Below are 23,349 nucleotides of genomic sequence, written 5' to 3' on the forward strand. Positions count from 1 at the left end.
CTCCTAGTCATTCAGCAAGGGGCAGGGATGCAGGACTCTGCATGGGGCTGGAGCTTGCAGGACACAGGGATGGGAGGGGGCTGGCATCCCCAAGGGTCTGGAGGAGTCCGCCACCTCCTCAAAATCGCTCTGGGCAGGGCTGAATTCCTGGACTGGGGTTCACTGCCTGACCACCCCATCCAATCTCTCCCTGAAGCCCTGGTCTCCTGAAAAGGCCCCTGAATCCCTCCTTCTCTCTGAGCCTTTTTGCCCTCTAAGCTCTTCTCCATGTCACCAGCTCCCTCCTCTTCTCTACTCAGAAATACTAGCTAGTAAGCTGTCCAAATAGTGCCTCCTTCATGCCTGACTTTTTAAATGCATGAATTCCCTTCATCTCTCGAGGAAACTGAGGCTCAGAAAGGGTAGGCAGCTTGCCTGAGGACAGCTGGAGTAGGGGAGGCTGGATTTGACCCTAGGCTGTCTGTGTCCCATGGTGGCTGTTAAGAAGTAGTTCCTTGGTGACCGTTTAATCGGATTATTACAGGCCCTTTGGTGGTGACTTATATAAAGTTCTTTATATATTTTGCATATTAACTCCTTATTGGATGTTTCATTTACAAATACCTTCTCCCACTCAAGACCCTTCCCACCTAGAGCTTCAAGGCCAGGGGGCAGCCATTGAGAAGGGAAGGAAGGCCTCGGGGCAACCCCAGCAAGCAGCAAATGGACTCGAGTTGAACAGAGGTCATCCGAGCTGAGTTTTCTGAACTAAAAGTAACTTGGAGTTGAGAGGGGTCTGAAAAAACTCCAATCTAATAGCCACCTGGCTGGGGTCCCTGTTATGCACCAAGCACCCTGTTCAGGGCTGTGGAGGAAGCCCAGATGCCAGTATAGGGGTGAGAGGATGGACGAAATAATCCTCATCTGCTGCCCAGCCTCCTTCTCAGGAAACTGAGGTTGATGTCCGAGGTCACCAGCTGGCAAGTGGTGGGGCTGGGATTCTAATCCAGGCAGTCTGGCTGGAAAGTCAAGGGAACCCCATCCTCCTAATCACTATGACTCTGCCACCCAAAAAATGAAAAGATTGTCTGACACATTTAAGATTCCCACTTTGATATAATTATTACACTTGGAATTGATCCTATGAAATGCTTTGCTCCCCCCACCTCACCCCAGCCCCCGCCCCTGAGCCCTACAAGTGGGTCTGAATTGTGTCTGTAACTGTAGGGGGTCAGAACTGAGTGGCTGCTGGGTTGGGAGAACAGAGGGTGGAGAGCATGAAGAAGATGTCCCCGACATGTGCACAAGGAGGGTAGTACTTCCAGCCTCTGGTCAACACTGCCCAGGCATCCAGCTCTGTGCTCATTCGGAGTTTTAGTTTCCCCATGTACACAACAAAGGGTAGAGCAGCCTGAGCTTCTTAACCTCTTTCAAACTGCAAACTCCCTTTGACAGTTAAATGAAAGATGCAAACCCTAGAAAAATGTATATACACGAAAAAAAAATTGTATATACTTTCTGTGGGGAGTGGGTGTCCCTAAACCCCAGGTGTAAGCTGTTGGGAGATAGTGGGGGGCACTGTGTAGTGTCCTGAGCTTTGGGGACAGAGAGACACAGGTTCAGGTCCTGACTGCCTCCGAGTACTAGCTCTACGACCTTGTTACAGGGCTTTAACCTCTCTGAGCCTTATTCTTCTTACTAATAAAATGGGTAGACTCTTCTCACATGTTGTGGTGAGAACCCACTGAGACCCTGTAGGAAAGGGTTTGGCCAGGCCCACACCCTAGTGAGCCATCAGTGGATGAGGACTCTCAGTATTTAAGGAAGTATTTCTCCAAGTGTAGCTCATGGACCACCTGGATCAGAATCCCATGGGAGAACTGGTTAAATACAGATTACTGGTTTCTTGCCCAGAAAGTCTTTTTTTTCTGCAGGTCTGGTATGGAAGCGAAGAGTGTACATTTTAAACTAGTCTCTGCCTCCCAATTCTGATGGGAGTTAGTCTAAGAAGCACTATGGCTTTTACCTGTACAGTCCAGGCGCTGAAAAGAGCCTGGATTGTACAGGTAAAAGCCATAGTGACTTCACCATAGGCTGGGAAGTACAGAGAACAGGTGCACCGGTGGCGCAAGGGACGCCTCTGGGTGACCGCCGGGGCCCCTCTCCAGGGACGGACAGATCCCTGGCTACCCTCCCTGTACAGTCCAATGGGTACCCTCCAGTGGGTCATGGCGTCCCACCGTGCCTCTAACTGGCCCCTCTGTGCGGCGCGACACCCTCCGGGCCAGGCTACCACAGAGAAGAGCGAAGGGGTAGGGCCTCCCGAGTCAGGGGGACAGAAAAGAAAGCGAAACTCGCGCATCCAGAACTTTCGCATTCGCCGCTTCCGCGCACCATTAGGTGGTGGCTTCGTGATTCCCTGTCGCGCCCGGGTCCCAGCCGCCGCGCGCCCCAGACCTGGCCGCCGGCGCCCTGCGTTCCGGACGGCCGGCGACCCCTGGCGGAGGGAGGCAGGGAACTTCCCCGACGTTAGGCGACCGATGGCGGGGGCCGGGGGTCCCCTGCGCCTCCGCGACTGGCTGGTGGCGCAGATCGAGAGTGGGCGCTACGCGGGGTTGTGCTGGGAGGACGCAGACAAGACCCTCTTCCGCATCCCCTGGAAGCACGCGGCCCGGCAGGGCTACCGGGCGCAGCAGGACGCGGCGCTCTTCAGGGTAAGGGGGCGGGAGAGGCGGGACGCCGGGGCTGACCCGCGCGCTGTGTGACCTGGGGCCACTCGCTCGCCCCTTAGCCCCAGCGGTCTCTAGGTTGCGGAGCGTGTTGTGCATATACGGGAGACATACGGGGAGCAACCAGCCAAAGGTGCTATATACGAGCACCATCCGGACCTCCGGGGCCTCTCCTCCCTCCTCCCTCCCCATCCCCGGGAAACTGGACGCCAATGACAGGATTCCCACAACCTCCCCTCTATCCCAAAAGTGCCCATCCCAGCAGCCTGGGAACGTGTTCTGTGCTTCCCCACACCAGCCCTTTTCAGGGATCTCCTCCTCCCGGGATGCCCTCCCCGGCCTCAGTCCTCATTAACTTCAAACTCCTTCTCTTCAGCATTGAAATTCTGGAATCTCTCCCCTGAGTAATAAGCAACCAACTGCCATCAGCGCCCCCCCCCCCCCCCCCCCCCCCCCCCCCCCCGCCCCCCCCCCCGCAAACACCCCAGCCCCTCCAGCTCCCACTTCTCTGGCCCCCCCTCTCCTTTCACAGGCTGAAGGGCCTGGTCATCAGCTTTGTCACTCCTGGCCCCCAGTTCCTGACCCCCCCACCCCTAGTCTGGCTTCTGTCCTTCCTGCTAACATCACTAGTTGCCAAATCCAAAGATCCCATCACTGTCATCCTTGACCCCTGGATGGGTCTGGGCCTGGTGGACCCTTCCTTCTCGAAACACTCTCACTTGGTTTCCAGAATCTTCCCCCACCAGCACTCCAGCTCCATTTTCCTCCTACCCTGCTGCCCCTCCCTTTCTCAGCTTGCCCCCTCCTCCCCTCCTCTTTGGGTGCTCTCAGCACTGCTCCAGGATCTCCCCCCCTTCATAGCTTACTCCGTCATCCAGGGCCTCCGCATGAGCCCCACAGTTCCCAGCCTCCCCTCCAGGCCCCAAGCCTGCTGTTCTAAAGGCCCCAGAACTCTCCAACTCAGCACCTCGTCAGTACCACACTTAACATCTCCCCTTGACAAGCTTGTGTGTGTCCCCAAATGGAGGATGGCACCGATTGTCACCCAGACCCCAGGGGCCAGGCACCTGAACCCTGGCCTCTCCCCTGACTTCCAGCCTCGTTCCACTCGGTCCCCAAGCTGTAGAAGCTTTTCTACAGTCCGTCTGCTTGGACCCATTCCCACCATCTCTCACCAGGACAATCCCAGTGACCTCAAAGAGCGCCACTCTTCCCCCTGCCCCTTACTTCCCCCCTCGGTCTTCCAGGGAGATCTTCCTAAATGTAAATCTTGTCTTGACACTTCCCTACTCAGATTCCTTCTTTGGCTCCCCATTGCTCTTGTGAAAAAGATCCAACCCCTTACCAAGACGTCAGAGCAGTGCGTGAACTGCTCCTCCCTGGCCTCATCTCTCCCCACCCTTCCCTTCCCTGGCTTTAGACCTGGCCTGACAGTTCTTTCAGTTTCTAAATGCTTCATCTCTCTCTCACTGTTAGACCTTTGCACTTGCTGTCCCCCTGCCTGGATATCCGCTCCTCTTCACCTTGACCTGGCCAACTGCCATCATGCTCAGCTGAAATGTCTCCTCGGGAGCCTTCCCTAATACATTCATTGGTCGAATGCATTTATTAAGCTCCAACTTGGTGCTTTTCCTAGGCCATCCCTGATTCCTTGTTTCCTCCATTGGAACAACTTCCCCCACAACACACTGCCTCCAGCTACCCAAATGTCGAGGGTCATGACCCTGAGCTCAGGGCAAGGCCCACAGAAGACACTCAGTGAGTGTTGAACAGGGGGTTACATGGCCTGTCCCTTAGGACGGAGTGCTGTTCAGAGGAAGGAGAGAATGCAGAATGCAGAGAAGGAGAAGCAGACTCCCTGCTGAGCAAGGAGCCCAAAGCAGGACTCGATCCCAGGACCCTGAGCCGAAGACAGAGGCTCAACTGACTGAGCCACCCAGGCATCCCGCTGGGAGTGTTCTCTATAACATCTAATCTGTTGCTCCTGGATGCTTCTAGATGCTGCATAGACTCTGCAGTGGGCATCCATGACACACACACATCCCTATCCACTTTCATAGGGATGGACACAGGTTTGCTCTCCAGCACCAAAAGCAATGTTAGAGTGAATATCTTGCCCCCTCCCCCATGAGCCTTCGTGAGAATTCCTTTGGAATTGGAACTTCTGCTCACAGGGTATATTTAGACTTATTTTGACAAGACATGCCTGATTACCATCCAAAATGTCTGTATCATCCCATGCCCACCAACAGTGGCCACACCCCACCACCTCCCAGCATTATCCAACTCACAAAATATTTTGTTGGCTTAAAGGTGATAGCTCACTTTTTCTTTTTAAATCTAAGTAGGTTCCATACATGGGGTTTGAATTCACAACCCTGAGATCAAGACCTGAGCTGAGATCAAGAGTCAGACACCTAACTGACCAAGCCACCCAAGCGTCCCAATAGCTCACGTTTTTATTCTGACACTAATGAGTTTAAGTACATCCTCATATGTTTGTGGCCTTCTGGCTTCCTCCTGCATAAACCACCTGTTCTTGCCCTTTGATAAGAATTTTTTTTAAAGATTTTATTTATTTACTTGACAGAGAGAGAGAGCACAAGAAGGGGGGAGCAGCAGGCAGAGGGCAAGGGAGAAGCAGGCTCCCCAGCTGAACAGGGAACCCGATGCGGGGCTCGATCCCAGGATCCTGGGATCCCCAGGCACCCCGATAAGAATTTTTTCTTTAGGGGATGCTCTCTGTTTCCTGTTGGTTTGCAAAGTTCCTTGTATGTTCTAAAATTATCCCCTTGCTGATTTCAGACATTGACATTATTTTGCCTTGTCTTTGGGGGGGGTCAGGAAGGCATTCTGTCCCCCTAGAGGTATTTCCCCTCCTTATCTCCCATTAGCTTCCACTTTCATCTCTCACCTTTGGCTTTGAAATCATATGGAGTCCACTTTGTATGGAGCAATAGGTCAGGATTGAATTTTATATTTCTCCAGATAGCAAATCATGCCATTATTTTACATCCCATCATCCTATTTTTTTAATTTTTTAAAATTTTTTTAAAAATTTATTTTTTTTAAAGATTTTATTTATTTACTTGACAGTCAGAGATCACAAGTAGGCAGAGAGGCAGGCAGAGAGAAGAGAGGAAGCAGGCTCCCTGCTGAGCAGAGAGCTGGATGCGGGGCTGGATCCCAGGACCCTGGGATCATGACCTGAGCTGAAGGCAGAGGCTTTAACCCACTGAGCCACCCAGGTGCCCCCCATCGTCCTATTTTTAAAAAATTGATCATAATTCACAACTTGAAATATAATTATTTCCAGTTAGCTGTTTCCAGCTGTTTTCTCTCATTAGACTTGAGTTTCAGGAGAGCAGGGACCATGTCTGTCTTGTTCCCCATTTGGTCCCCTGCCCCTGCCTGGAACCTGGCACACCGTAGGAGCTCGAGGAATATGGTTGGATGGAAGGAAGGAAGAACAGAGAAAAGGATGAAGGGGCAGAGGGTCAGAGGCCTGGAGGGAGGGAGAGAAGAGTGAGAGGCAAGGTAGGACCCCCCTTCCTCTGCATGGCACCAGCCCCCTCTCCCAGGTTACCCCTCCCCAAGTGCCCCTGCTCATCCCCAGGCCTGGGCCATACACAAGGGCAAACACCTAGAGGGCATCGACAAGGAGGACCCCACCACCTGGAAGACTCGACTCCGCTGTGCCCTCAACAAGAGTGCTGACTTCTGTGAGGTGCGTGAGTGCAGCCAGCGGGACAGTTCCAGCCCCTACAAGGTCTACAGGATCGTGGCCCCCGGTGCCCATGGCCCAGGTACCATCCTGCCCTTGGCGGTAGTGGCTGAGGATAGCTCTCTGGGCAATAAGGACCTCACGTTGCCCACTGTAATGGGGGGCTTAGTAAGCTTAAACTCATGGCCTGGTAAACACAGAAGGACCTGTAGACATTCGGTTTATCTTCCCATTAGAAAAAGAGGAAACTGAGGCCCGGAGAGAGGTGGGCCCTGCCTGAGATCATGCTGTGGTCCTCATGTGGGATCACCTCTGTTGGGGGGCTCCCATTAAGGCTCAGGAAACAACAGCCTGCCTCTTGCTCCATCCAGGTGCCAGAGCTTGTGCTCCCCCTGAAAAGAACATTCCACGGAAGCAGCAGGAGCCCCCTGGAGAAGTGACAGAGCTGGCCTGCGGGACAGACCAGGTCAGTTGTCCTTCAAGCCCCCCACAGTCTTGCCAGCTCTGTCACCTATCCCGTGACCTGCCCTCAGTGTTCTCTGGCACTGCCATCTGGCCTGTCCTCTCCCCCAGCTGTGCTCCTTCCCTGCCTGCCCTCTCCTCCGCCCATGTCCCTCCCGCCAGCTCCACCTATTCTTACCTGGGCCCCACCTGCCCCGCCATCTTCAGCTCCGCCTCCTGTTCCCTTTGCCTCCGTCATCTCTGGGTCCCCCTGTTCTCTCCTCCTCCACCGTCTTCAGCTCCATCACCCTCTGCAATCTCTTCCCTGACATTCACCCCTGGTCCCTGTCATCATCGGGTCCACCACTCTGTCCCCATCAGATGCAGTTCTGGCTCTACATTTCCCTCCCCTTCAACCCTTCCAGCCCTCTTGCTGTTGCGATCACCCCATCACTCTGTCTGGATCACCCCCATTATCACCAACCCCCCTACCATCTGTGCTTCATTGCTGTGTCCCCACTCCCCCACCAGCCTGGTCCAATCCACTGTCCCTAGTGTCTTCTTCACCATGCATTCCATATAATGTCTCCCATCTCTGTCACTTCTATCCCCCCCACCTCTATCACCTCTGTCCCATGTCTATCATCTCTATCACTTCTGTCACCATTCTATCACCTCTGTTCCCCATCTCTATCACCTCTGTTCCCCATCTCTATCTCCTCTGACCCCCATCTCTATCTGCTCTATCCCCCCACCTCTATCTCCTCTGTCCCACCATCTGCTCATTTGCTCCTTAGCGCTTCTCCCCCAGCACAGTGAGCTTCATCTCCGACCCCATAACCTCCAACAACTCCATCAACCCTTTACCTCTATGAGGGACAGGGTCTTGAGCTCTGAAACCTCAAAGTCTCTATCGATCCCAACTGGCCTGCATTCTGCCCAGACTTCCCTCTGCCCTAGCGAGGACAGTCTGGGAACCCCTGTGGCCCACAGTCTCCTCTCCCACCCTCATAACCCTCTCTTCCAATGGCCAGGATGATTCCAGATCAACCACAGAGGATAAGGACACCAAGCAAGCCCCCACGCAGACCCAGCAGGGCTCCCTGCCACCAGCAGCTCAGCTCCCAGCCCCTCTGGCTGACCACAGTAAGGACCGGATCTCCTCAACCAATCCTGCCTCCTCTCTGTCCTCCTGCAGGACCTTGACCTGGGGATCGAGAGACCCAGGGTGAGGTGCCTGACAGCTTCCCCTCCTTCCCCAGGGTACCAGGCACAGGACCCTACACACCACTGGAGCCCCTTGCTCTCTGAGGACTTCAGCAACCCTGGTAAGATATCTCAAGGCCCTCCTCTCTGACCAGTGTGCAGAACTGGGGAGAGCCAGAGGTCAGGGCCTGCTACCCTGTGTCTTTCCCCGAAAGTACCCAGCCCCGATAACAACAGCTAACATTCATTGAGGACTTAGATTACGTCAGGCATCTTTCGAAGCTCTCCCAGCTGCCCTGTGAGATAGATACTGCCATCATCCCCACTTCGTACTAACAGAAACCTGGCACAGAGGTTAAGAACCTGGCCCCACATCACACAGTGGGTAGCCCTGGGGAAGTTACTAGTGGGTCACAGCTCCTAATTGGCAGAGACATCAGTCTCCAAGGGCCTGGCTGCAGAGCCCCCAGCTCTAACTGCTGAGTATCCTGCTTGCCCCTCACATGGATTGTACTGTGCTGTTGTTGTTGTTTCCATTGGCATTAAAATATTTGCTGGGAAGCAGGGACACCTGGGTGGCTCAGTTGGTTAAGCTGCTGCCTTCGGCTCAGATCATGATCCTAAGGTCCTGGGATGGAGTCCTGCATTGGGCTCCTTGCAGGGAGCCTGCTTCTTTCTGCGATTCTGCCTGCTTGTGCGGGCGCTCTCCCTCTGACAAATAAATAGATAAAATCTTTAAAAAAAAAAAAAAATATTCGCTGGGAAGGAGCCCCTAGAATCCCAGAGGTTAGGACAGGCCCCACAGATGGCCCCAGACCCTATGCTTTGGACCATGGAGCTCAGCTACCAGTTCATTTATGCCGGAAGCTGCTGCTATTACTACTGGCATTGGCGCTACTACGAGAATTCGAGAATTATCGTTCATCCGGAGGACGCACCCAAAACTCCCGAGGCGGGGGCAGGCAGGACCTGGGTGGGGAGTGGTCAGTGCTGGGGCTGCCAACCCCGGGCGCACCCCCTCTCCCCGCCCCGCAGATTGCTGGCTGCACGTGCGGCTGTTCTACGGCGGGAAGCTGGTGCGCGAAACCACCACGCGCGTGGCCGAGGGCTGCCGCCTGAGCCCCCGGGCGGTCACAGCAGCGGAGCGCCTGCTGGGGCCGCCAAGACGCATGGCGCACGTGCGCCTCCCGGAGCCGCCGCCCGGCGCCGGCGTGCTGGAGCGCTTGCTGCGGCACCTGGAGCGGGGCGTGCTGCTGTGGGTGGCCCCTGAGGGCGTGTTCGCCAAGCGCCTGTGCCGGGGCCGCGTGTACTGGCGCGGCCCGCTCGCCCCGCACCGCGCGCAGCCCAACAAACTGGAGCGTGAGCGCACCCACCAGCTGCTCGACACGCTACTCTTCCTCGAGGGTAAGAGCACGACGGTGGGGCCGCTGGCAGCGTGGGACAGAGTGGCTGGGCGCGAGTGGCGTGGGCAAAGGCACGGGAACAGAGAAGGGGGGCACACGAGATGTGAGCTCCAGGGAACGGGCTTATGGATTCTGGGTTTGGGGTGGACGTTGAAACAAAGGATGTGACATACGAGCCCCAGGAGTGGGAACGAATACGGGCGTCGGGGGACCTGGGCACGATATAGACATAGACTTATGGGGAGGGTAGGCACGGGGCAGGCTTGGGGCATAAGACTTGGGATGCTAAGCATAGCTGGGCATTAGGGCACTGGGCACTCGATAGATATAGGTGAATGGCAATGGGCATGGGGTGAGCACAGGAGCACAAGGCACAGGGGATGCACCCTGGAAGTGGACACAGATGTGAAACATGAGACAGGCATAGGGATGTGGAGGTGGGCATAGGGCATGGGCACACAATGGGGATGTGGCCTTACCGGACATGGGCATGGGATAGAAGCACAAGGTGGGCACCAGCTAGGATTCCCAAGCCCCCAATCTTGGTGCCCATAGAATTGCGCGCCCACCTTCAGGACGGTCGCCAGGAGCCCGAGTACCAAATCCGTCTGTGCTTTGGTGAGGAGTACCCAGGGCCGCCAGACCAGCCGGAGGAGCGGCTCATCATGGCCCACGTGAGTCACCTCCCACTCCAGTGAAGAGCCACACCTTCCAGTCACCACCAGCAGCCCCTTACTGACTCTGTCCAGTCCCCAGCTCCTGACCCGATGACCCTCGGGTCTGTAGGACCCTGCACATAAAGTGCCTGTGGGGTGGGACTGTCACCAGCTGGTGACTTCCCACCAGAACATAGGGGGCGCTAACTGAGAGAGTTAGCTCATTGTCCTACCCCCACCCCCACAGGTGGAGCCAGTCTTCGCCAGGGAGCTCTTCCTGCACTGGAAGCGCCACTACAGTGGTGTCCCAGCATCACCAACGGTGTCCCTCACCTGCTGACACAGCTGAGTCAGCAGTAAAGGGTCACTTGCTCCTCTCCTATCGTCCCAAGTCAGCACCCCTCCCGTGGGTGCGGACTCTACAGCAAACTTGCCCAAATTGCCAGTGGTCTTGGGGCTGCCCCCTACCCATCGGCCGGTCGGTGGGGACAGTGGAAGCCGATCCACGCCCTTCAACCTCTCAGCGGCAGAGATGCAGCCCCTGGAGCACAGCGCGTGGGCAGAGGCCTTGCAGCTGGGCCTGGGAAGTCAGGAGGAAACCAAACTTGACCTTGAGGTTCTGGAAACAGCAATTAGGGCAGAAACAAAACCTTATAGCTCAGGGAGAACCCAGCAGGTCTGTGGTGGTATACTTGAGAGCCCACTTCACCTGCAACTGATGCATTATAAGGTTTGCTTAAAGCTGGGTTTACCGATAATTAGATCCTCAGGGATTAGAGTGAAGCCAGACAGTAACAGAAATGCCTGGCTTCTGAGGGGCTCTGAGTTTCCAGACCCTTCCTCCCACCTGCTACTACTCTCTGTTCTTATGTGGGCAGGGAGGGATCTCAAAGCAGAAATTTGGCCTGAACTGGGGACTTGGGGGGTTGATAACTGAACCACCAATACCAGTGGATACTGTGTTTGGAGGAACCGAGGCTGACCCCCAAACACAGCCATAGGGCAGAAGCTAAGGGCAGAAGCAGGGGTCCAGCCCCTCCCCAGGCTCCACTGATCATTGTAAACTGCAAGTTGTAGGGAGTCCTTGAGAATTGGGAGGGAGCCCCTTCAACCATGAAGCCAGCTGACCCTGCCTTGGCGGAAAAGTCACTGTGTCCTGCCCCAGATATCAGACCTTGTTTCTGGTTCTGATTTCTGACTTTTTAAATAGGGATTCTCCTACAGATGGCAACATAATGAATCTCTTCTAGTGATACATTAATATGCTTTTATGGTGGGGGGGGACTGTATGCTTCGACGAAGGGCAGAAGTCAATCAGATCACTGTTTCTTATTCAGCAAATGTTGACTGAGCACCTACTCAGTTTCCAGGCCAGTGCTGGACAAAACAGCAGGCCCCTGCTCTCTTGGGGTTCATAGCCCGTGTTCCAGTGGGCTCCAGTGACTGTCCCTATCCCTGCTTCTCTTCTGTAGAAGGTGTGGTGTTAAGGAGTTAGAGAATACTGGATTCAAATCCCAGCTTTGTCATTCACTAGCTGTGTGACCTCGGGCAAGTCACTTAACCTTTCTGAGGCATAGATTCTCCATCTATTCAAAAGAAGCCATGAAGGGACACCTGGGTGGCTCAGTGGGTTAAAGCCTCTCCTTTCTGCTCAGGTCATGGTCCCAGGGTCGTGGGATGGAGCCCCACATCGGGCTCTCTGCTCAGCAGGGAGCCTGCTTCCTCCTCTCTCTACCTGCCTCTCTGCCTACTTGTGATCTGTCTGTCAAATAAATAAAATCTTAAAAAAAAAAAAAAGAAGAAGAAGAAGAAGAAGCCATGAAGGCCTGCAGAGCAGGGTTGCTCCAAGGAGTCAATGCAGACAGAGAAGGCTAGTTGTCGGGCGGCTGACATGGAGAGTGGCACACAGTAGGTGTCCTCTGTCTTGGGAACGTATGGGTGGGAGAACATGGAGTAGGCTACCCCCGCCTCCAGAAGACCTGACTGTCCTAGGCTTCGCTGGCCCAAGGCTGCGGCTGATGGGGAGCCTCAGTTCAGAGTGATAATCCTGAGTCATGTCCAAACCCTTACTCTGCGCTAAACTCTTGGAGGGTGCTGGATGCTGTGTAAGGGGATCTGTGGCCTCCTCACCACAGTATGGACAGCTGAAGGGTCGCCAGCTCCAGTTTAGAAGTGGGAAACTGAGGCTCAGCCAAAGTCAGGGACTTGCTTCAAACATCTGGGGGAGTAGTGGGGGAATGGCTCTGCCCAGATGGATGTCCTTCCCACACCAGTCACTAGAGGGCGCTGATGCTCACCATAAACAGTTTGACGGTTCTCACCGCCTTCCAGCGGCGGGCCGTCAAATGCCCCGGAGCTAAGAGGGTAAGAATTGTGAGACCCCGGGTGCTGCACCCTGCTGGGAGTAGAAAGTAGACCCCCAGGCCTGAAAGAAAGAGAGGAGAAAAGGGGAGCTGGAGGTGGGGGCTTGAGGACCCCTGGGGCTTTTCCCACTGGGGGGGCCCCATTCTCCAGCTCACCCCTTTGAATCTACCTGTCTAGTCTCTCTCCTCAGCGTGCCGTCTCTCTGTCTGTCTGCCCTCGATCTCTTGTGTCTGTTCTGTGTCTCTCTCTGCATCTTCCTCTCTCACTCTCTCTCCATACACGGATTTCTCTCCGTGATTCTTTCTCTGTGCTGTGTGTGCGTGTCTGGCTCGGTATGTCTCTGTTCTTTCTGCCTCGGCTTCGTCTCTCAGTATGTCTCTGCCTTCACAGTTTGTCTTGTTATGTCTCTCCCTCTCTGTGTCTTTCTCTCTGGTTTTCACGGGCTCTGTCTTTTTTTGTTTCTCTGTCTCTGTCTCGCTCAGTTGCCTGTCCTGTCCCTCGCAGCCACCACCACCCAGCACATGGGGGCTCTGGATCTCGGTCCCTTCCCTCCTATCTCCTCTCCCCAGGCAGCAGGCTCACAAGCTTCCCAGTCCTGGCCTCCCTGCCCGCCCCTCTCAGGCCTGGGGGGAGGGGGGGCAAGGGAGGAAGGGAGGGCAGCCTGGTGGGCCCACCCCTTTTTGCCTTTCCAGGCTGGGAGGCTGGGCCAGTGGGCCTTTTAACAGGCCCCGGGCAGGCTGTGCCGGGCGGACACCAGCTCCAGACGCCGGGTGCCTGGCCCCTCCGTGGTCCCAGCAGCCGCCAGCCCGGCCAGCCTGGCTCAGCATGCAGCAGCAACAGCCCCTACCCGGGCCCTTGGCCCCCGGGGCCGAGCCGACCAAGCCCCCCTACAGCTACATAGCTCTGATCGCCATGGCCATCCAGAGCTCCCCGGGTCAGCGGGCCACACTCAGTGGCATTTACCGCTACATCATGGGCCGCTTCGCCTTCTACCGCCACAACCGGCCCGGCTGGCAGAATAGCATCCGCCACAACCTGTCGCTCAATGAGTGCTTCGTCAAGGTGCCCCGCGATGACCGCAAGCCGGGCAAGGGCAGCTACTGGACGCTGGACCCCGACTGCCACGACATGTTTGAACACGGCAGCTTCCTGCGCCGACGCCGACGCTTCACCCGGCGAGCAGGTGCCGAGGGAACCAAGGGCCCTGCCAAGCCACGCCGCGGACCCCTCCGAGTGGGCAGCCAGGATCCAGGAGCCCCCGATGCCTTGACTGGCAGGCAGTGCCCATTCCCACCAGAGCTGCCAGAGCCCAAGGGCCTAAGCTTTGGGGGTCTGCTAGGGGCCTTGCCAGCTACCATGTGCTCTGCAACCCCAGATGCCGGGCCCCGGCCGCCCACAGAGCTCAAAGAGATGCCTGCACCTAAGCCTGCAGGCCCGGGGGAGCTCCCTGTGGCCCCCTCGTCTTCCCCATGCCCAGCGTTTGGCTTTCCTGTGGGCTTCTCTGAGGCCGAGGGTTTTAGCAAGGCCCCCACGCCCATCTTGACCCCAGAGGCGGGCATCGGGGGCAGCTACCAGTGCCGGCTGCAGGCACTGAATTTCTGCATGGGGACCGATCCAGGCCTTGAGCACCTCTTGGCCTCAGCAGCCCCCTCTCCGGCACCACCCACCCCTCCAGCCTCACTGCGGGCCCCACTGCCCCTGCCAGCTGACCCCAAGGAACCTTGGGTCGCAGGCAGTTTCCCTGTCCAGGGAGGCTCCAGCTACCCACTGGGGCTGACCCCCTGCCTATACCGGACACCAGGAATGTTCTTCTTTGAGTGAAGTCAACGTGGCCTCGGGCAGTCCCTGCGGGGTCCCCCACCAACTACACCCTCCAGGCTGAGCCTGACTCAAGGATCTGGGGAGCTTTCAAGGGACCCAGGCCTGGCAAGCCAACGAGCGGGACAGGAAGCCAAGATTGGAGTAGTGAACAGTCAGCCAGCCCCCGGGGCCTCCGGACAGACTTGAGGGAGAGGGGAGGCAGGGCCCTCTTGGGATTTACTCTGTGGCTCTCAGGGCCAATAAAACCAGTGTGACGATGAGGGTCAGCTTCATGGATGGTTGGGGGCTGAGGGCCGGGACGCCTGGTTCTGTGTGCGGTGGCTATGGTTGTGGGATTGCGGGGACCCTGGATGGAAATGTCCCTTGTGAGACTTCTTTCTCCTGCTGGGGACTTTCTCAGGGAGTTTCCCAGGAAGGTGGAGGAAGGGGGAGCAGGGAATAAGGAAGAGAGGAAAGTGTGGCCAAGAAACACCCAGCAGGGCGTGGCGCTGGGCTGGCCTGAGGGGTTAATTCTCCAGTCCCAGGCTCTGTCACTCCACACACCCCCCCAATTTTGAGTTGTCAGAATCACTGTGACCATGTGCGGCATTTATTCTGTCCTGGGCTTCTCTGTATCCTTTCACAGAGCCCTGTGCAACTTGGAATGTTATCCCCACTTTTACAGTGGGGGAAACTGAGGCTCAGAAAGTTTGAGGCTCACTAGATCTGACTCCAGATGGCAAATGAGTGGCTATACGCACAGCCCCTATCCCACAGTCTGAGTGAGGATACAGGGGTGGTGCCCAGGGTAGGAGCAGAGCTGGGGGTGACCCCCAGAGCGGGAGGGGCTTTTATGAAATCCTGGAAGACCAGTACAAAAAAGGCACCCTGACCCCTTACACAGACAGGGAAACTGAGGCTCAAAAGGCAGGCACCAGTCCTCTTGTCTGCATTCCCCACATGAATGGGGGCCTTGCCTGAGCCCCCAATTCTCCAAAGGCCTCCTGATGACTCTTTAAGAAAGCATTTCTGTCATGAGGGGAGTGGGTGCTGGCTGTCCTGTGTATAGATCAGAAGTGACTGAGCCCTGACCTTTGGTCTCTTCTAGCCTCCCCCTTGGGCAGAAGCAGGAGAAATGGGTATACTCATGGCCCCTATCAAAGGAACAGACTCAGGGACCTGAAACCTCCCAGTCCCCACACCTTTCAATACCAGAGTCGCTAAGGCAAAGGGCTTCCTTCTGGAGACTTGGTACCTCCATCTGGATCCTGGGTAGAGGGAGAAAAGAAAGAAGCCAGGGATAAGGGGGGAAGCCCCTTTCTGGCATTTGGTGTAGGGGCCTGATGGGTCTTCCATCCCATGAGGTGACACCCAGGGGGCTGGAGACCCCTTGGTGGGGCAGATAGCCCAGTCCCTCCAGAGGCCCTCACTCAGGCAGGCAGCCATGCTGATTTCAGTCTCTGCTGCTCCTTCCTCTCTCAGCAGGTCCCCTGGGGCCTGGGCGGAAGCAAGCCCGGCTGGACAGTCCCCACTGTCTGGTTCCCACAGACTCTAGAGCCGCCAGGGGGGAGGAGGGACCTGCAGGGTCGGGGCTCACTGTGGCCGGAAGGGGTTGGGAAAATGCCTGGCCAGCTGTGGGGCCCCTCCCCACCGCGCACGCAGGACCCCAACCTGGAATCCATCTAGCAATGGGGAGAAGAAGAGAGGGTCTGTCCTGTCCCATCACACCCAGGAAGCCTCATGGGCGAAGAGTAGGGGGAAGCTCTGTGTGCACAGGGCATGAGGAAGGAGAGGCGAAAGAGACACTTATGTGGGTTTGTTCCAAGGTGTGTGTGTGTGTGTGTGTGTGTGTGTGAGAGAGAGAGAGAGAGAGAGAGAGAGAGAGAGAAAGAGAGAGAGGCACAGAGACAAACAGTCACAGAGACAGGGACAAACAGATTCGAGGGGTAAGTGTTCTTTCTCAGTCCAGTCAGGGAAAGAGGCCTCTCTGCCGGGCACTGTTCCCTGTGGCACATTCCTGTGGAGACCTGGTGACCCCAGTCCCCTCCCAGCCTGTGTCCTGAGCTAGTAGGAGGATGGGGAGGCTGGACTGACTGAGTCCCCTCCCCGACCCCCCCAACCCCTCCCATCCTGTTCCAGCCATCCTCTAAGGAGCTTAGCATCTGAACTGGGGTGGGGGCTTGGGGAAAAGAAAGCCACATCTGCATCATGCAAAAAGGGGTTAATCACAGCTGGTGCACAGACTCAGCAACTGGACTGGAGCCCTCTCTCCATGTCCCTCTCTGACCCCCCCAACATAGTCAAGAAGTGAAGACAAGTCCCCTCGCCTCAATTACCAAGCAGGACCCTGGGCTCAGCGCCGGCCTTGGACTCTCTGTATGAGCCTGGCTGAGTGCCCATCTCTCTGGGCCCTGATTTCACTCCTTTTGCCCAGCAGGGGTTGGGGAAAGGGCAGCCTGACTCTGAGTCTGGGTCCCAGGGGAGGGTCTGACATGGGGGACTGCCTGGAGAGGATCCCATCCCCGGGGGTGCTGGACCAGGAGGCCCAGACACCATGATCTCATGTTGCCCTCCGCTTGCTGCCCAGCCAGGGGACCCCACCCACTGGGCCTCCTGCCCTCACATTCTTTCCATGACCAACAGACGCCCTGTGGCTCCTGCCCATCCACCCCCACCTGGAGGGGTGGACAGTGCTTAGCAGAGATTCAGAATGCCTAACGTGGGCTGACCCAGAGAGAGCACCTCAGCGCAGATGGACAGACCGAGGCCAGAGAAGGCAAGCGAGGTGTCCAAGGTCACACAGCAACGCAGGAGCAGGTAACCACTCTACCGCCTTAACTGTGCAACTCTTCCAGGACTGGGGCTGTCCCATCTGACTCTGCCTCAGGGACCCTCCTCCCTGGAAGCTTGTCTGTCTCCAGGAGGGGATTACAGCCTCTCCACTTTGTCCCCAGAAGGTTAGAGTGGAAAAGGGTGCCAAGTTGCCTTTCAGAGTTAGGCTCAATCAGATTCTAACATGGTAGAATCTGGAGTATTAAAGAATATTCCAGAATTTTTAATCACAGCAGCTTAGATTCTTGGAATATTAGCACTGAAAGGGCGTCTCCTGCCCGATTTCTGAATCCCCTCTACACCAAGTACCAAGTCACACAGGGTTCCCGGAAAGGGGAGCCCGCTGCCTCCAGAGGAGGCCCCTTCCCGCCCAAGTCTGGCAGCTCTGAAGTACAGTCAGAAGTTCTTCACCTGCTGGTCCTCTGGTCTCTGCTCTCCCTGCCCCCACGGAGGCCTCCCCCACCCACAGGGCTGGGCCTTCCTCAGACTCCCCCACCCTCCACATCTTATCTCCCGCCGCTCTCCCGCCCACCCGGCTTCCTTCCCTGGTTTACGGCATTCCACCGCCCAGAGCTCTGGACACTCCCCACACCCAGACAGTGTCTGAGCCAGGGGCCTGGAGACCCTGTCCTGATGAGGGTGGGCCACTCTGAGGCGGCCACAGCGATGAAGAAGAAGGTTGGGTCGGCCAGCCTGCCATGTCTGCCTGCGGGGAGTATATAGAACCTAGCAATCCAGTCTTCAGCCAAAACATCCTGTCCCCACAACACCTGGATGATTCCCATCACCCCCAAGGGCCAAGCTGCCAGAGGCAGTAAGTACAGGACTAAACGGAGGAGCTCTGGAGCCCAACTGCCTAGGTTGGGATCCCAGCTCCGTCCCTCCCTAGCTGTGTGATCTTGGGCAAGTTGCTTCCCCTCTCTGGTTTTCCTCATTATAACATATGGACACTAACAGTTCCCACTCCATTGGGGCTGTTGTGAGGATGACAGGAGTTACTATTTGCAAAGTGCTTAGAACCAGTCTGGCACAAGGAAACGGCAATGTGTTTAAATTTTTTAAAAAGTTGGGTCCCAGGGGCAGGTCCCCTTAGCCTGATCTACTCCCCAGGGGAAGGTCCGGCTCTTGCGGAGGTTGGGGGATAGAGGGGAATGGAAGACTGTTACAGAGACAGGCTTGGGGCTCAATTACTGGCATCTCCACTTCTTTGTTGTGTGACTTTGAGCAAGTGGACTCACCTCTCTGAGGATCACTTTCTTCATCTGTAAAATGGGAGTAATATTTTCAACCCCCAGGACCCATGTGTGAGAAACCTAATCCCACACACGGTGTGTACAGTCAGCCAACAAGAAAGAAATCAGAACATAAGACAGCCCCACTGGGGGGTCTGGGACCCTCAGCCCCATCCCTCTGCCCCATCCTTCTGCCCCTTCCTTTACATGTGGCAAACCTCTGTCCCCGCACAGCGGGAGGTGCCTGATCCCAGTTCCTGCCCCACTGGTAACTGGGTGGTGATGGCGAGGCAGCTGGTGAGGCCAAAGGAAGTGGTTCCAGGCTAAAAACAGGCAGGGGAGGCCCATTTAGTTACACAGCCCGAATCCTGCCCAGTGGCCTCTGGAAAGGCCATGGCTGCCTCCTCCTGACCACAGCCCACAAGGAGCCCTGATCTGTCCTGGATACAAATGAGAGGCCCTCGAAGACAGCCAACTCCCTGGTGAGTGCTGTTTCTACCTCTGCGCCCTTGCACTTGCTCTCCCCTCCACCCGGAATGCTCCCTCTCCCTCCGCACTGGCTGACTTCACAGCACCCAGAGGCCAAGTTAAATATTGCCTGCTCAGAGAGCCTCCCCTCAGCCCCTTATCTGATTAGATGCTTCCAGATTTGTCTCCTCCACCAGGCACCTGTTGTGATATGGGATTATGCATTCCTAGGTGTGTTCACTTTTTATTGTGTTTCTGCCTTAGACTATAAGCTTCAGGGAGCAGAGGCTGGTCTGCCTTTTTCATTGTATCTGCTTCCCTAACCCAGCGACTAGCACACAGAAGGCCCTCGATAAAGGTTTGCTGAGTGGACGACCGGACTGATGGTCAGCCCCCCCTTCATCCCTTCGCCGTGGAGGAAATCTCAGAGAAGCCACCAGGGGCTCGGTGGCCCACTCAGAGCAAAAGCCCAAGTTAGGGGCCTGGGCTGTCAGGCTTCGTCCCTGCTAACCCTAGCCTTACTCCAAATCGCCTTTGCACTTGAGCTTCCTTCCTCCTAGAACAACCTTCTACTAATCCCCAGGGAACCCTTTGATCTCTGTTCAAACTCTGTCCTGGGAGAAACCCTCCCCGACTCTGCCCCCACCCACCCCACCAATGCATTCTAAATTCACTGCTGCCCAGGTCAGAGTTCTCCCACCTCAAAGAAAGCTCCATAAGGCCAGAGACTTTCATCTCCTGGCTGCTTGCCCCCCAGCACCTAGAACACTGTCTGGAACACAATAGGGTCTGGAGACATAGTTGTAGAAGAAACAGCTGCTCTGTCCACATCCCTCATGTGATGCATGGTTCCCAGGAGGCAGGTAGGATTAGTAACCCCATTTTACAGACAGGAAACTGAGGCTCAGAGAGGGCAAATAAGTAGATTTGAACCCCGTTCTGTGTGACCTGAGCCCAGTCTCTGTCATCAGCCTGTCCCCCTAGAGACACATGAGACCTGCGTCTCCCTCCTGTCCCCCCACTTCTTTCAACTGCTCAAGCAGACATGGCCCAGCCTCCTTTTGGCCTCCCTGCCTCCAGCCTCTCTCTCCCACTCGCTAACCTCTCTGGCTTCAGGGATCCTTGTGAACCACGGATCTGGCCATATGCCTCCTTTGCTCAAAACCCCTCCATGTCTCCCTACTGCCCCAATTCAGGCTGGCATTTGAGGGCCCTCCCAACTTCTCCAGACTTATTTCCTGCTTCATCATGGAGACTCCAAGTCAACTTTGCTCTTAGCTACCAGCCTTTGGACATACTATCCCCTCTGCCTGGAATGCCGTCCTCGTTCCATCTGGAAAAGGCCCGCCCCTCATTGCTCTCAGCTTTGATGTCACTTCCTGCCACCAGAGAAAAGAAATTAGGAGTTGTGTCTCCTTCTATGTCCCTCCAGCTTCACCCTAACCCCCCAGCTCCCAGCCAGTGGGGTTCCAGAGGGTGTGAGCTCCCTGAGGGCGGGGACCATGACTCATTCACCCCTGGGTCCTAGCTTCGGGCCAGGCCCAGAGCAGGAACTCGACAAATAGCTGTGCCATGATTGGTGGTGTCCGAAGTCACATCACCTGCTTTGAGTTGTGACCCCACCATTTGCTGGCTGGGGACTCCAGGACTTGTCCGTAAACCCCCTGAGCCTCAGCTTCCTCAGCTTAATTAAATACCTAACAAAAATAACCACTCTTAGGGTGGGGATAAAATGAGTCCATAAGTGGAAATCACTTGCTACAGTGCCCCGTGCTCGGTAAACAACAGCTATTAATGTGCAGAAAAGAACAGGTGCGTGGACAGCCGCATGAACAGGAGCTAGGTGTGGGTAGGCCCATGCTTCAGGACAGCCCTGGCTGCTGGACACCCTCGGCAGCCCTGTCCCTGGCCGAATCTTTTCCCACCACTGCTCTGTTGGGTCCAAGGTGGCCAGTGGAATTCAAGGCCACTGGACACAGACAGGAAGAGGCAGCGTCACCAGGCCTGGCGTAATCCAAACCAGATGCGGCCTCAGACCCCTGGGGGTGGTCACTGCAGGCCTGGCCAAGGCCCAGAGGCAGGAAATAGTCTTGGAGGAACGCTTTCTGGGCTGGAATCAGCCGGGAGGAGCTGTCCCATTGAGGGCGTTAACCCTTCTTAGCCCACAGGGGGTTAGCCAGGACACCGGGCAGGGGAAGCTGGTGGTGCCAGCCCCGTGAGATGCAGTGCACCTTGTAGGCAAGGCGGCAGGGTCATCATTGTAATGGGCACCATGCAGAAGGGGCCCATAAGCAGGCACTGTAGTGGGCAGGGAACACTGGGCAAGGGATAGGGGATATTCCCAGCCTGGTACCCGGGACTTGAAGAATCACAGCCCAGAGCCTTGGGCCTGGCTCTGGCCCCAGCTGGCAGGCCCCAAAGGGCCATGGATTCACTCCCTCCATCAGGATGGTTCCTAGGGTGAAAAGCTTTATCCTGCGAGGTCACGGGGGATGGCAGTTCTAGGGATGATGGTAATGGGGTTGGGACTCAGGCCTGCGGAGAGGCAGAAACTCAACCCCACCTTGGGGGGTTGTGGCCGTGACTTTTTCCTGCGTGTGCTCTGTGGCTCTTGAAGGGAACAAAATCTCTCTGAACCTCCACCTCACCCATATTGTTGAGTCTATATCCTTTACCTCCTGGGATCAGGGGAGGCCAGAGGAGGCCCCTGAAAAATCAAAAAGAGCTTTCCAAGCTGTGCTCCAGGGAGGTGATAAGGACAGAAGCAATGATCAGCTCTGTTCCATGGTTCTGGGTGGCCTTCCTTCCTAGGAAATGTTAATTTGCTGTGTGGCCTCAGGCAGATTCTCTTCCCTTTCTGAACCTGTTTCCTCATCTGTGAAATAGGGTGAATGCGCACCCTGTCCCATCTTGAGACTGTCACGATGGCCTAGGAGTGCCAGTGGAGAGCAGAGCCCAGGTTGTCATTTGCATATTATAGAGCAGGAAACTGAGACCCATGCTGAGAGTCGGGGGTCCTGGGTTCTAGTCCCAGCTGTTGTTCTCTGCTGAGGGACCTTCTTGGTTTTGGCCTCGGTTTCCCCAGCTGGATCCAGGCCCTGGATCTCTGCTGCGGCTGGACCTCATTTCCTCACCACCCCCCACCCCGCCCCATGGCTATGACTCATCCTTCATCATCACGCTGTGTGGCCGAGGCTTAGCCTGGGTGGGGGCCAGCAACACTGAGAGAACTCAGAGGAAACCACAGGCCTGGCCCAGCTGGCAGGTGGCGAGCGGGAGGGTAGGCAGGGATCCACGGCCCCGGGGGTCTGGTCTGCAAGCACATGTCCCATGAAGAACCCCAATCAGGTTCCCCCGGAGTGTAAGACACTCCCCCAGGCTTAGACCCCAAAGTCAGCCTCCCCCACCCCACGTGGCACCTGCTACAGTGGGAGGCTGAACCCACCTGCTGGTATGGGACAGGGGCAGGAGTGACAACCCTGGCCTTGCCCTCCAGGCCCATATTCATGGAGTCAGGGGAGGTAGGGATGATCAGTGTCCTGGTCTGTGGTCAAGTGCAAGATTTCTCAAGAGGCAGGCAGTGTAGCAGTCAAGAGCGAGGGCTCTGGACCCGTACTGTCTGGGTACCGGTCCTGGCTCTGCCAGTAACTAGCTGTATGTCCCTAAGCAAGTGGCTTAACCTCCCTGAAGCTTGATTTCCCCATCTGAGAAATGGACCTAACAGCACGCCTGCTGGGCAAGATCGCCGTGAGCAGCCAGGGTGATCGTGACCACGAGGAGCCGGAGCGGGGCTGGTACCCAGCTGCCCTCGATGCACGCGACTGCTGTCACGGCCGCTCCTGCTGGAACCCCTTCACCCCAAGCAGGCCAACCAGCTGCCCCACTGAGGCCAGTCCCAATTCTGACTCAGTTGTCCTCATAGCCAGAAAGGCTGTGCCCTCTTCGGTCAGGCTCTCCCGCCCTCTGGCTGACGTCTCCAGCAGATGGAGTCTGGGCCAGAGCCCGCTGTGGCCCATGGGAAAGAGGGGAGAACAGCTCTCTCCCCAAGGCCTCTGGGGGAGACCCTCCCCATCCCTGCAGGTCCGGCAAAGGTGCCACAGGCCTGCCCGAACCCCTGGCTCGACCTGGGGGCTCTGCCTTCTGCCGACACCTTGTTCTGCTGCGAAGCCGGGTGGGTTCATGCGCAGGGCCTTGCCCTGGGAGACGAGAGTTTAAGCTCCAGCTTCTTCCTGGTTGAATAGCCTTCAAGTTCCTTCCCCTCTCTAAGCCTCAGTTTTCCCCCCTATAAAATAGGAATAACAGGGGCATCTGGGTGGTTCAGTGGATTAAAGCCTCTGCCTTCTGCTCAGGTCATGATCCTAGGGTCCTGGGATCGAGCCCCGCATTGGGTTCTCTGCTCAGCAGGGAGACTGCTTCCTCCTCTCTCTGCCTGCCTCTCTGCCTACTTGTGATCTCTGTCTGTCAAATAAATAAATAAAATCTTTAAAAAAAAATAGAAACAATAATAACGTCCAC

At 56.2% G+C, this 23,349-nt stretch overlaps 2 protein-coding genes across 2 annotated transcripts; both read left to right on the forward strand.

The window, feature by feature from the left end:
- The first annotated feature begins 2,519 nt into the window (after positions 1-2,519).
- Positions 2,520-10,338, forward strand: LOC111141617 (interferon regulatory factor 4-like). The gene is made up of 7 exons (XM_022494313.1): positions 2,520-2,693; positions 6,325-6,514; positions 6,804-6,898; positions 7,908-8,019; positions 8,136-8,201; positions 9,115-9,483; positions 10,038-10,338. The coding sequence occupies exons 1-7, from the start codon at positions 2,520-2,522 to the stop codon at positions 10,178-10,180; spliced, it is 1,149 nt and encodes a 382-aa protein (XP_022350021.1). The 3' UTR covers positions 10,181-10,338.
- A 2,428-nt stretch (positions 10,339-12,766) lies between these two features.
- LOC111141668 (forkhead box S1) lies at positions 12,767-14,583 on the forward strand. Its single transcript, XM_022494406.1, has one exon. It carries the CDS (start codon positions 12,875-12,877, stop codon positions 14,321-14,323), a length of 1,449 nt encoding a protein of 482 aa, XP_022350114.1. The 5' UTR covers positions 12,767-12,874; the 3' UTR covers positions 14,324-14,583.
- The last annotated feature ends 8,766 nt before the right edge of the window (positions 14,584-23,349 follow it).

Source organism: Enhydra lutris, unplaced genomic scaffold (assembly GCF_002288905.1).
Source record: "Enhydra lutris kenyoni isolate GAN:26980312 unplaced genomic scaffold, ASM228890v2 scaffoldscaffold6, whole genome shotgun sequence".
In the NCBI taxonomy this organism is placed as follows: Eukaryota; Metazoa; Chordata; class Mammalia; order Carnivora; family Mustelidae; genus Enhydra; species Enhydra lutris.